Source organism: Notamacropus eugenii, chromosome 3 (genome assembly GCF_028372415.1).
Source record: "Notamacropus eugenii isolate mMacEug1 chromosome 3, mMacEug1.pri_v2, whole genome shotgun sequence".
Lineage (NCBI taxonomy): Eukaryota > Metazoa > Chordata > Mammalia > Diprotodontia > Macropodidae > Notamacropus > Notamacropus eugenii.
The window spans coordinates 67,469,867-67,482,854 of NC_092874.1; the positions used below are offsets into that span (position 1 = coordinate 67,469,867).

The 12,988-nt window shown below is 39.1% G+C and overlaps 1 protein-coding gene across 2 annotated transcripts in view; it reads left to right on the forward strand.

The window, feature by feature from the left end:
- PDSS1 (decaprenyl diphosphate synthase subunit 1) overlaps window positions 1-12,988 on the forward strand; it is a 40,547-nt gene that overhangs the window by 26,656 nt on the left and 903 nt on the right. For both annotated transcript variants that reach the window (XM_072651786.1, XM_072651787.1), the window contains 3 exons: window positions 8,021-8,101; window positions 8,211-8,324; window positions 11,805-11,885. In XM_072651786.1, coding sequence (XP_072507887.1) covers window positions 8,021-8,101; window positions 8,211-8,324; window positions 11,805-11,885 — 276 coding nt within the window. The remainder of the gene's footprint in view (window positions 1-8,020; window positions 8,102-8,210; window positions 8,325-11,804; window positions 11,886-12,988) is intronic.

Genomic DNA, 12,988 nt, shown 5'->3' on the forward strand with positions numbered 1-12,988 from the left:
AGCAACACTCCTGAGTGTGCCAGAACCAAATTAATGTCAATGTGTGGTTTTCAAAGTCAGTATTCAGCTCACAGGGATCCTTATGTGTGGTATAGTGGTCCCTCCTCACTTTCTATTTGAGTTTGACACCACTGTTTTAGAGAATCTCCTTAGGATTGCAGAGACTTTAAAAGGATTTCTTGATAATAAAAAGTAACGGGAAATCAGTGACTTTGCAGTTAGTTTAGAACCTACCTGATAATAGGAAAGGTCAATCCAAACCAAAATAAAAGAAATAATTACTGTAACAAGATATTGATTGAATTATAACAGCTCCAGCCCATCTCTTGATTCTGAGAAATGGAGAATGGATTAAGATAAAGGCAGTGACTCTGGTTACCAATATTTTTTACAGTAGTTTAAGTAACAGAAAATAGGAAACCAAATGATCCTGGCCAAGTGGAGAGAAGTAGTAGGTGGGGGCAATGCCTGGCTTAGGGGACTCATTTGCAAAACATTAATAGAGGAAGATGATTTTGAAATTTACTTCACAAATTTTGAAAAACAGTGGAGAGGAAAATAAGTCTACAGCAAATTTGACAGCAAAGTTAACTATATCATATTACCCCAGAAGCACTTTTAGTTAAAATTGGAGTGTCAATTAATTGAGCAGAAAATGCAGCATATTGACCAGGATTTCTAAAGTAATAGAGCCGCCCAAATGTGGGTTAGAACTCTCCACTGTCTGCTTTGAAGAAATAGAAATTCTTCATAGGGATTTTGAGTTTAGCTCTGGAGTAGAGCTCAAGTTATCCAGTCTTATCCTCTTCATTTTACACATGAGGAACCAGAAACCTAGAGAGGTTGTGACTTGACTGAGGTCACAGTAAAACCAAAATTAAATCCAGGTCCTCTGACTCCAAGGAGATGTTATCAGGGAGAAGGAGCCAGATCAAATATAAATAGATGAAATCTGTGCTAGAAATAGCACAATTTTCAAGACACTCAGGGAATAATTTCCAAAATAGCTCAAAAAAGGAGAATTCCAAAAGTGAAAAGTATCAAATATGTCATTGTAAGCAAAAAAGGTGACAAGGAGATAATGTGAAATAACTAACAATATTCCTATTTTCACATCACCATAAAACTTGTATCTACTCACATATCAAGGGTGTCATAATGACAAGGGAACATGCAGGTTTTTCTCAGTGGAACACATCTTCACACTCTCCCCGTTGCTCAAGGGGCATGAAGAATGTGATGCAATGTGTGTATTGATTGAAAAGAAACAGGAAAGGGGATTGGATGGCATTTGGAAAATTCATACCATGTTTTCATTGGTCCCAAGGGGTTTTTGAACATAAAAACTCAAGTTTTCAACAATAGTGTTCTTCTGGTGATGCCTTATGGCTATAGGTCATGGCACAATACAACTTGCAAAGGATGAGATCAGAATTGTCCATGGCCTAGAGAACAGTGGAGAGATATCTGGTGGGTACAACTGCAGCATCACCAGTGATGACCTTGAGGAAGAGATGCTATAAAATGCATATAAAATGTGTTAAGGAATTCTCCAAGCAGAAAAGGAGGTGGGCCAGGCAAGATGGAGAGAGAACAGGACCTGCTGGCATTGCACTAGTCCATATAATGTTAAAAGTTTTGAAGACCTCTAGAAAGGCCTCACTGTGGTATAGACCATTTGTGGAATGGTATAGACAAGAATCAAATAGACACAACTGGATTGTAATCTGCATGGAAGGACCCGTGAAGTATAGAAATAGCAAGGAACCTCCAAAATCCTAGGGTTTGACCTCGTTTTGGGGATAATGAAATAGTGATGATAGCGGTAGCACTGTGCAGTGCCTTAATGTTTGCAAGACGCGGTAATGCTCCCTGTCTCATCTGAGCCTCATTCCAGCCATGTGAGAGTTATTTGCTGTGATTTTCTGTATTTAAAGGGTCATAGGATTATGGAGTTAGAGTTAGAAGGAACCCCAGAAGCCATTTTCTCAAACCTTTTCATTTTATACATGAGATAATTGAGATCCAGAGAGGGATCATGATCCCCCAGGTAATTGAACCCAGGTGTTTCCGACTTGCAAGTCCAGCACTTTCTCCACTACAGCACCCTGTTTCTCCACTGAATCTTAAAGTCATACAACTAACTCATATTGGATCCAAGGCTGTGTCACAGCCTGGTTTTCCAAATCCCCCATTTTCCCTAGAAATCAAATGTGCTTTGCTTTTTAGGCAAAAAGAAAAGTTAAACTGAAAGAATTTGGGCCTTTTAAGTAGTTAAAAAATAGAAGTCATATAGAATGGAAGTGTCAGTACTTGTTCTCCCCCCACATTAGAAGGAAACGTGATTAGTACATTTAAGGGATTCCCAAAGACTCAGTCTTCTAAGACATTTGGAACCCTTTGGTTAAACCTGGCTCCTAGTAAGGAAGTGACCTTTTTATTTGAGGAGGGAAAACTAGTCTCAGCACCTATAATTAATTGACTACAGGAAGTACCTGGCTGTTATGAGGTTGACATTGAGTGTGTTCTCAGATGAATAATAAATTTCTCCGGCAGAAGGCAATTAAACATGTCCATAAAGGTAAAGTAGTATTTTCCCCTTTTCCTCCCTCTCTCAGGGCAGGAGCCTGTATCTTATCTTTACCTATTTTTCTTAAGTCAAGATCTCTCGTGTAGCTAATTATGGTTTCTCTGGGCAGAGTATGGTCATCAGTTTTGTTCTACAAATGACAGGAGAACTTCTCTTTATAGAATTAATCATTTGATGTGTATCAGCCTGCCTGGCTGTAGGGCATTATAATTATTATTTCCTGGATGATTTTTTTATAGCCCTTGATAGTGGAGCCAACAAAAATAAAAGCTATAGTTGGAATTTAGCTTAGATTTTTGTCTTTATTCTTTAATCTTAGCATAATTGAGCTTTAAAGAATCCTTTCAATGTGCTGTCATCTATCAGGTGAAAGTGCCTTTTGACTCTTCATATCATGAGAGTTGAATAAAAGATATAAGTAATTGTGATTGCTCAGTAAGAAACATGGACACTTGAGCCTTCCTTTGCTTCCATAAAAGACCTATGTAATTCATATTCCAGAGGAAAATGGCTTGAACACAGTAGCATTTAAACACAATTTGATTTTTAGATGAAATATTTTTTTATTTCTAAGACATTTAAAGTGGTCATTTTTTTCTCTTAAAAGGAGACTGAAGAATGAAGAAAATAACTTACATTATAATTAAGATGAGAATGACCCATTTAAAGCAAGCTTTTTATTAAAGTCAGTGACTTAATAAGACAGTGAAATACCTATGTCTCACTGGGAGTTCATCCTGCCAACAACGGCATTTGGAATAGGAAGCAAGCAAAAAACATCTCCTAGCAGTATCACCAACCCTGTGTACTCAGGCCAGAGAGAGACATGGAGTTGCATACAAAATTCACCTTACTAATTTAATGACATTTGGATAGCAAAAGGCATCAAGTGGCTGGAAACTAAAACACTGAGAAACAACAGCAGCAGCTTTGATAATGCCAGTGGGCCTACTGTGCACATCAGGGATTCCTGAAGGTGTTACTAGGCTCATTGATATACATGACCCACGGTCAGCTTTGAGCATGCTTGCTTGAGATTCTGTGTCTTGCAACTCTATATTTATTATCACTGGCAGATCATTGATAGTTAAAAGATGGGCTTCTTCCGTTTTGTTTTAGGAAGCAGTTTGGAGTCATTGAATACGCTGTCGTTTCCTGCATGCGTATCCATTCTGTCTTCCTCCTATTCTAGGCCCCAATCATTGTCCTGGGGCTGCCTTTCCAGCTACACTCTGGGCCACAGGTGTTCCTCATCCATGTAACGTTTTCTTATATGAGCTGTTAGTGCAAACGTATGGTGGGTTTAATAGGCTATGAGACATTACCAGCAGTGATCTGCTCACAAGAAGAGGTGTAATAGGCACTGGCTTGAGTAAAATTTTTACACATTTTGGGACCCAGTTGACTTGTTCTAGATGAAAAGAAAGTATTCTGCCCCAGGGCCCCATGGTGGAACCATAGATTCTCTTAAAAAGGAGGAAGGAAAACATGAGAGTGAATGTTTGTATAGCACCTACTATCTGTCAGGAACTGTGCTCAGCGCCTTTTAAATAAATATCATTTGACCCTCACAGCAGTCTTGTGAGGTAGGTGCTATTATTATCCCCATTTTACAGTTGAGGAAACTGAGGCAAAAAGAAGACAGAAACATTTACTACATCTGAGAGTTTAGAGAAAGCACTGCCAAAATGGATAATAATAAAACATTAATGAATGAACAAAATTCCAGTTATTTAGAGTATCTCATTCCCAACAGATAATGGAGCATTAGTATGTTAAAACAAATGAACCTTGAGTTAGAATTAAATGTTTAATAAAGGCCACTAGGAGGCATGATGATATATTGTAATACAAATGGGAATTAAGCATGTTTTTCATGCAAATGAATTAGTTATGGTATGTCCAAGGCTGTTAAGGAAATAATCATAAGAAGAAATTATGTGATTAAATGAACATTTTTATATTTATAATTGCCTAGGGGTGGAATAACTACAGAAGCCCCAGACCTTCTGAACTGCTGCTTATGAGGGCCTAATGTTTAAGATGCTGATCAACATGAGCTCAGTCAAGAATCCCAGTGTATATGCAAACCAGATTCATGAGAGCTGCCACATGAAAAATCACTCAAGCAGATTGCCGAGCTGAGAATTAAAGGGATAGGATTCTGTTAGGTATTTCCCAACAAATAAAAATGAATGGAATTCCCAGATGTCCCAAGAAGATGACAGTATTTAAATGGGCCTAGCAGTCCTCTCCCCTCCCCCCCCAATTTCCTGTTGCTGAATAGATTCCTAACTTTAATATGATTACATCTTTAATAGAGGATTGCTTTGAGGTGTCTTGTCCTTTTTTCCCCATTGTATTTTCAATCAAAAGAACTTTAAAAACTAAGAAAGAATTCTTTTAATGAATTAGATTTCATCCTACCCCACATTTGTTTTTGTCATCCAGTTTTATTCTAAACTGGATATTTGGCTGGAATGTGGCAAGTTGCCAGTTTTTTGTTCTTTTTTTTACCCCCTGAGTTTTTTTTACCCCTACCATCCTAGATCTTGGCCCACTCACCACACCACACCCTGACCCCCAGCATTTCTAGAGGATTTATCTTTGTACTTGTTTTCCTTTTGTGGATCACATAAGCTCCCTCTTGGGTTCTCCTTTCCACTCACAATATTGAATTATATGAGAAAATAAAAAGGGGTGTTTCTAAAAGGTTTACTCCGGCATAGTGTTATTTAGAATTGAAATGATAAGTCCTTGATGTTAATTAGCTTCTAAACCTATGTCTTTTCAATTTCTGTTATGTCTTAAAAATCTCTGATCAGAACAGGCCACATTCGAGTACAAAACTCTCACCTAACAGCAGAAATTGTTTTTTTTTTTCCTGTGAACATTTCTAAGAACAGTGAACTCTGATTATTAACGTATTTTTAGCCCAGATATATGTTGTCATAACTTGATTTCCTAATGAATGATTCAGTATTTCTTGTTTAGTTTTTTAAAATTCATTTATATCTATTGAAAACAGGTATTGATTGTCTGGTAGGAATCTGAGTGGCTATTTTTGTATCATTTTGTTTGTCATTCAACAAGTACCTGAGTCTTCAGACTGTCCTGAGGGCAAGGTCCTTGTCTTATCTAGACTTTTAGCACCTCTCAGCCTCCAGTATAATCTTCTGTGCACAGTACATATAAATATATGTGTGTATGCATATATGTGTATTTATGTGTGTATGTGTGTGTGTATATACACACACACACACACACACACACACACACACACACCAGTACTTCATAAATGTTTGTTGAATGGATAAATCAGTTTATTTTTGTTTTGTCGGAACTATTCTGACTGTATTCTATCATGATTGTTGAGTCTAGGTCAAAACTTTTTATTCTGCAGGAAATATGTCTTAAGTTCTGTGTCATTTTGATTTTTCCAAGATGTTTATTGCCCAGCCATCCAATAGAACTTGTCCTATCATGGTTAACGGACCTACCATTATTCTAGCTGGAAGAATCTCTCTTACAGACTTACAGAGGTCAGAAGGTACTTGGAATGTAGCCCACAATTGGAATAAAGGCAGTAAATAAATACATTCCTAGGCGGGCATTGACCCAGGAATCCATTTGTTTCTGTCTAGGAATAGGAGGCTAGCTCCGGCTTTGTCCGCTTCGCCTGGCCTCCCTCAGCAGAGGTGCGCCCCTTGCACTCATTGAACCCCACCCTACTTACTTCTTTGCATCAAGCTGACTTGTCTGTCTCTCCAGTTCATAGAACACAGAGTAAATGACCTCAGTTCAACCTGTGGCTGGGAGGCCCTTTCTTAAGATTTTGCCACTCAAAATAATGTATGAACATGTACCCGCTCGTTGGCTAGCCAGGGGATGGGGATGCATTCTTATCTCTGTGACCTAAACATTAAATATTCCTACCATCTATTGAAGCCTTTTTAACCTTGGGAAATGTTATAAATATTTGTCAGCCATCTTGCTCAAGGCTGAAGGAAGAACTGTGTGGTCAGTCTTGACTCCCTCTAGGAACATATGGAGCAGTGGAAGGAACACAGGGATAGTGCTCTCCAGAAGTGGAGACGGAAATGGGGCCAGAGGCCACCTTAGGACCATAGGCAGATCTGCGTTTGGCTTTCTCCTTCAGCTTTCAACGTTGGTGTTTTTCTTTCTTTTAACCTGATCTTTGTTTCTTGCAAACTGGATATAATATGTTCAGAATGCCAAGCAGGAAAAAAAAGCCAGAATGCACTCCCGGAGTTCTTTAAGTAAGTTAGGCCAGTTGGTCTTCAGGGGACTTTGGAAATGGGAAAATCTTTAAAAGGCATATGTTCCACCAGTGAGGGGGAGAAAAAGAGGTACTTTTGTTTCTTCAGATTACTCCATTTGAGAATGTGTACACTGTAGAACAAAGCAAAATCTTTAATAGTTTGGAAAATGTCGCAAAAGCATTTGTTTGTTTTCAGAAACATTCCAAAATTCATCACAGTTAAGTTCTGGATCGGGGGATCTGTAGTGTTTCATTTTTACATATGTGTGTGGTTTGGCCCCATTGTGATTCTGAAGAAATGATGCATTATAGAGTTCAGCATGGCATTAGGTCATAGAAGGCCAGAGGACAACAATCATCTTTGTTTTCCTCAGCTTAAAGTAACACTTTACTTTGTCTTGGATAATGATCATTAAGCTTAAAATTACCTTTTCATTTCTATTTCTCCCTTCGGCATTTGTTGGCACATAAAATTACTGTAGCTTCGTGATGTAAAAGTCATGTTTCTTTTGCACATAGGAAGTCTTGGGCTTGTGGAATGATTACCATAACAATGGCCAGAGCTGGCATTTCTATAGGGTTAGAAGAGGTTTGGCTGATAACTTCCATGCAGTATCTTATGTCCTATGGATATTAATCCTTATTTTTACATATAAGAAAAGAGGCACATAGCGTTTGTGACTAGCCGTGCACATGAGGAAGTGACAAAGTTGGAATTTGAATCCGGTTCTTTGTGAGTTCCACATCTGCAGTGTTTTCTGCCACATTGTCTCTCCTGGCACACATAGCTCATTTATAGTTTCCAGAGTGCTTCGCTCACAGGATGGTCATCAGAACCAAAATTCAAATCTAGGCCTGTTGACTTGAAGCCCAGCATCCTCTCCATCATATTTTGTTATCTTACTTAGTCAGAAGAGTGCTTAGAATTGTCATTCTGCCACTTTTCCCTGTGTGACAGAGAGGGAATCACTTCTCTGTGCCTCAGTTTCTTTTTCTGTGAAATGAGGAGATAGGACATGGGTAACCTTGCAGTCATAAATGTGCATCCTCAGTAAAGCCATGGTTAAATCACCATCATACATTTTGAAATGTTTACTATCTAATTCCTATCTACAGTCTAAAATCAAAGAACTTTCTTTTTATTTCAGGTCTCCATTTTAGGATGTCCTGATCCAGTGGTTCATGAAATTGCCTATCAATATGGAAAAAATGTTGGCATTGCATTTCAGGTTCTTGAAATTTCTGTTTTTGCATTACTTATGAGCATTATGGTTTTTTTGAAATAGCCCTTATGGATTGTTCTGGAATGGGTTTTGACCTCACTTCTTTGTCCTTTAGTTGATAGATGACGTGTTGGATTTCACTTCATGTACTGACCAGCTGGGCAAACCAACAGCGTCAGATCTGAAGCTTGGATTAGCCACTGGTCCAGTTTTATTTGCTTGCCAGCAGGTAGGTTTCATTTTAGAAGAGGAATTTATAGATGTGGAACAACTGACTTCTGCAGTAAGTTCTTTTCTATTCAATAAATTGCTTGGCAGATCTCCCGAGTGGTTTCTGCAGATTGATTTGGGGAATAGTATTTGAGATTTTCCAAAGCTTGCCTTAAAAGAATTGCCCAGGTCTGCTGGATAAACAAGACCTTGACATAGGTGGGACAGAGATGAAGCAATGGCATCTTCAGCACATCCATAGAAGTGAAATGACATCTCCTGTTGTCTTCAAAAAAGGCTACAGGGGAATTCATAAAATTAAGGAGGGCTCCCTGGGGATCCTAGAATCTTATAGCCCCCAGTCCAAGGTATTGTAGGAATAAATGAGGCTGCCTTAGAATAAGGGTACAAGGACTAAGAAGCCTCAGTAATAATTTAGTGACTCAGAAGTTAGTTCACACACTTTAAAAAAAACAGAGCATTACTTGGAGTTTGCAAATTTCATTTCAGTTATTTTCATTGTGTGATTTGGTCTATTTAGCAAGCCTATCTCACATTCAGCATTTGGGGGCACTGGACTTAAAATAAGGAAGAACTGGGATCAGATACCACCCCAGATATTTAATATCTGCAAGACCCTGGGCTCATCATTTTACCTCATTCTGATTGAGTTTTTTCCCCTGTAATATGAAAAGGTTGGACCCGGTGGCTTCCAAGGCCCCTTCCCACTCCCAAGTCTTCCTATCTTCCTAGAAGATAGATTATAGCTGACTGCTGCTTTAAATACATGACTCCTTGCTTGGAAACCATTTGAATTCAGTGACCATGCCCTTCCCAAGATGAGAGGTAAACCTCCTTGTACCAGTTGCCAGCAGAAGCACCCTGATTCTTGTAGTGTCATCTAGGAGAGAGGATATGGGAATTCCTGTCAGGTTTAGGGTTGGAACATGAAGGCTGTTGAAGGAATGTTTCAGGACATGACTGGTATAAAATTAGGACAGAGAACCCAGACTCCACCCACTATGTTCCTCTTCCCTCTTGTCCATCTTCCCACTTGTGAAGGTGCGATGTTTAAAGGGGTGTGTCTGGCCAGTCAGCCAAATGACTCATGCCAGAACAAGGATGGGGAGGATTACACAGGTGATGAGGAAGAATACATTGTGTTCCTGAGTCTGAGAAGACAGTAGGCAATAAGCTTCCATATTTTAAGGAAGGAATGGGGAATAAACTTATTCTTTTTATCCTGAGATATTCTCCCATGGGACATCTAGAAAAACTATTAAGCAAAACTGGCTGAAAAACAGCTGTATCTCTGTAAACTTATTGCACCTATGGTCCCCTGTTCCGTATCGTCTCATCTCTGCTATGAGCACAAGATGGGTCACAAATTCACCAGCTGAGCTGCCTTTTAGTTTAGTTTATTATTAGCAGGCAGCATGTTCTCCTGAGCCTTCTCACATTTTCGTGAATTCTTCCAGCTTGTCATCATAGTGTTCCATTATGTTCATGTGACAGTTTGTTCAGGCACAGGGTTCTGTTGGGTAAGGGGGGAGAAGCTGCCGCTGCTGTTGGCCAGTGAGGACTGGGGGTGAGGATTATGGTGGGCTTCCTCCTCACCACAGGATCCAACTTCTTGCACATTCCATGAGGTTGGTACTTTCTGACTGTACAACATGAGACAAAAGAAATGTTAACAAATGTGAATCCAGGCATACCCTTCAGAGAGCTGGAGGTATTTTTTCGGTGTTTATTAATTCAGACACCAAACCAGATCCCTCCAGAGTGGGAGTTCCCTGTTTTCAGTCTCTCTCTCTCTCTCATCAATTGATCTTTTATTTTTCTGTACCAGTACAAAAGGAGCTGTTTGTGGGTAGGACCTCCCCTTGGCTCTGTATCCCAGGACTACAAACAGGCACAGCACTGTGCCTTCATGAACATTTGTTGGCTATACACCTAGAATATGTTATTTGGCTATTAGGCTTCACGGCAGAATTTTTTTTCTTTAACTTCCCCCATATTGCCCCTTCCCCTATACTGAGGTCAGGCTGCTGACCACACTTCAGGACATGAGTGGCCTAGGTTTCATTTTAGCTTACCACTCTGCAAGAGACTGTCATCCTTGTTAAACTGGGAAATCCCAGAGTCACAGGATGGGCAGCACACTCACTCCCACGAGACTTCAGGCCTTGCCATCTGTCAGCTATAGCCTAAAAAGGGAAGGATCTCAGCCACAAAAAAAGGGAACAGTCTGAGAAAGGGGCATACACACAAGGCAAAGCAGGAAACAAGGCAGCACTGTGTGTGATGAAATGACAATTTTTTTTCTGTGCAGATTCTCTCCTAACATGAAGGCCACAGGTCAGCTAGACTTGGACTGAGCTTTGTGAATTTTAAAAATAAAACCACAGGTTGAAACACATTGTCAGCACAGCAAAATGGCAGTCACTAACAAGCTCTGAGAATCACGCTAATTTTAAATGCCAAGTTTCTAGATGTTCTTTTCTCATTTCAAGTCGAAGGTGCAAAGAGAAATGAAGACAGTTTTCTCTTTATTGTGATAGATTGACAACTAAGAGAATGACTAGTTAAGAATTCAATTTTAGTAAAACGAGGTTAGTCCCCAAATGGCATATCTGTACCATTCCCATTGCATCTTTTTACTGTCTGGCATACCAAAGTGGTCTCTGGATAGGTTTTACAACATGCATTAGGCAATCTCAAGAGTACTCGTAAAAGGGTGTCCTAATCACATTCAGGGAAAGTAATCATAGTAAATTCTGGTAGCACATTTTTAATCCTTTGTTGATCAGTGATTTGTTTCATGTGATACTTACATAAGCTGAAGGAAGGAATTGCTAGCATAAGCCTAGCTACCTTCTATTGCTTTAAAACAATTAATTTAAAGGTTTGCTAGAATTTTCAGAAATGATAGACCGCACTTTCTTCTCTTTTATGAGGCTAACCAAACAGGGAAGGCCTGAGCATAGGCTTTAATGTTCATGGGAGATGTAAAGCTAAATTTGGAGAACATCTTTATTTCTTTCTCAGTAGAGAAATAAATCCAGGTGGCAGTGGCTTAAAAGTGTAGAATTTGGGGGAAATAATTAACCAGATGTCCCTTTGTTCCGTTGCAGTTCAATTCAAAAAACATATTAAAGCACCCCCCAAAAAAAGACAGTGGAGAGGCCCATAGCTGAAGTAATCAGATTTCAACACATTGCAAACAAGTAATTATAAAAAGAGAATCTTCATAAAAAGATGTCCATAAATAATGGGGAAAAAAGGTTAGGATGGTTACATGGTAAAGAGGAAATAAATTTCATATATATGAAGGATAGCCTCCGAACAGGCACAAAGAGAGGAGATAGTGTAGCAAGTTTAGGAAGCAGCTAATAGAAAAACTTGGCAGATACTAAAGTGTGTTAGCAGTATCATAGCAATAAAAATATTACATCTTTAGACAGTAGATTGACTTACCAACAAATGTTGTTTTTATTAGTTCCCAGAAATGAATGCAATGATAATGAGACGATTCAGTTCACCAGGAGATGTGGAACGTGCTCGGCAATATGTATTGCAAGTAAGTACCAATATCAGTTTATCAATTACAGTATATCAAAGCTTAAAGGCAAACAATTTAACTATTTAGTATTATAAAAATAATATCATGTAAATAATAATTTATGTTGATGGTGAAATGGCAGGCCTTATAATCTCACCTTTCTCCCTCCCATCACCAACCCATCTTCCCATCCAGATTTGCCTTTTCTGGAATGGTATCATTCATCCACATGTAAACCTTGGGATCATCTTTTGCACTTAGCTCTCAGCCTGTCACCAAGTTCTGGCTAATTGCTTCTTTCTGTGTTGTCATTCTCATCCAGACCTTGTACTGAGACTAAAAGGTTTGCCTGAGTGGTCCTATGTCTGTCTGCTAAGCCATCCTACATACTGCTGCCATTGTAGGAGGTGTAGAAAATTGTCTGTAGAGCCTATACACCACAGCAGTCTTAAATGTTAAGCATAGCTTTTGGTTTGAAAATAAATTCAAAGTTTTGAAAATAGTTGTTATTTTTTACTGTATCTCTAAATTATATAGCTAAAAGGTTCATGAGTATCACATTTGGTCAGTTATTTGTGAAGAGATTACAAAATAGCTTTGCCAAAATCATAAGATCCAAGATTGAGAGTTAGAAAGGTATTTACTTGGAAACCGTCAGCTTGACTCCTTTACATGTCCCCTTTGAGGTTAAAAGAATTGCCTGTTTTCATATAGCTTAAGTGGTAGAACCCAGGTTTGAGCTTAGATCTTCAGGTCCAGATCTAATATTTTACTGTACCACGTAACTCACAGGCTTAGTATTACTAAGAAAGTGAGGATAACTGTAAAGTCAGTTCAGTTTTTAAGGGAGGAACCTTGTAAATATCACATGAAGGGAAGGAGTCAGCCAACAGATGCCCCAAGAAAATCATGAGTGAAGAGTTGCTGTACGTCTCAGGAAGGCCCACTGAGAACAGGCTGTGCCACCAGCACGGACTGGCAAACTCTGCCAAACTGGGCAAGATCCCAGCATGAATGAGCCTGGTGATGGAGGAGCCAAGTTTGGAGAAACTAACTGAAAGGTTAAGTGCTAGCTGATGAACTGCTTGATTTGGTCCTGAAAAAAACAAGGGTTCTAAGTC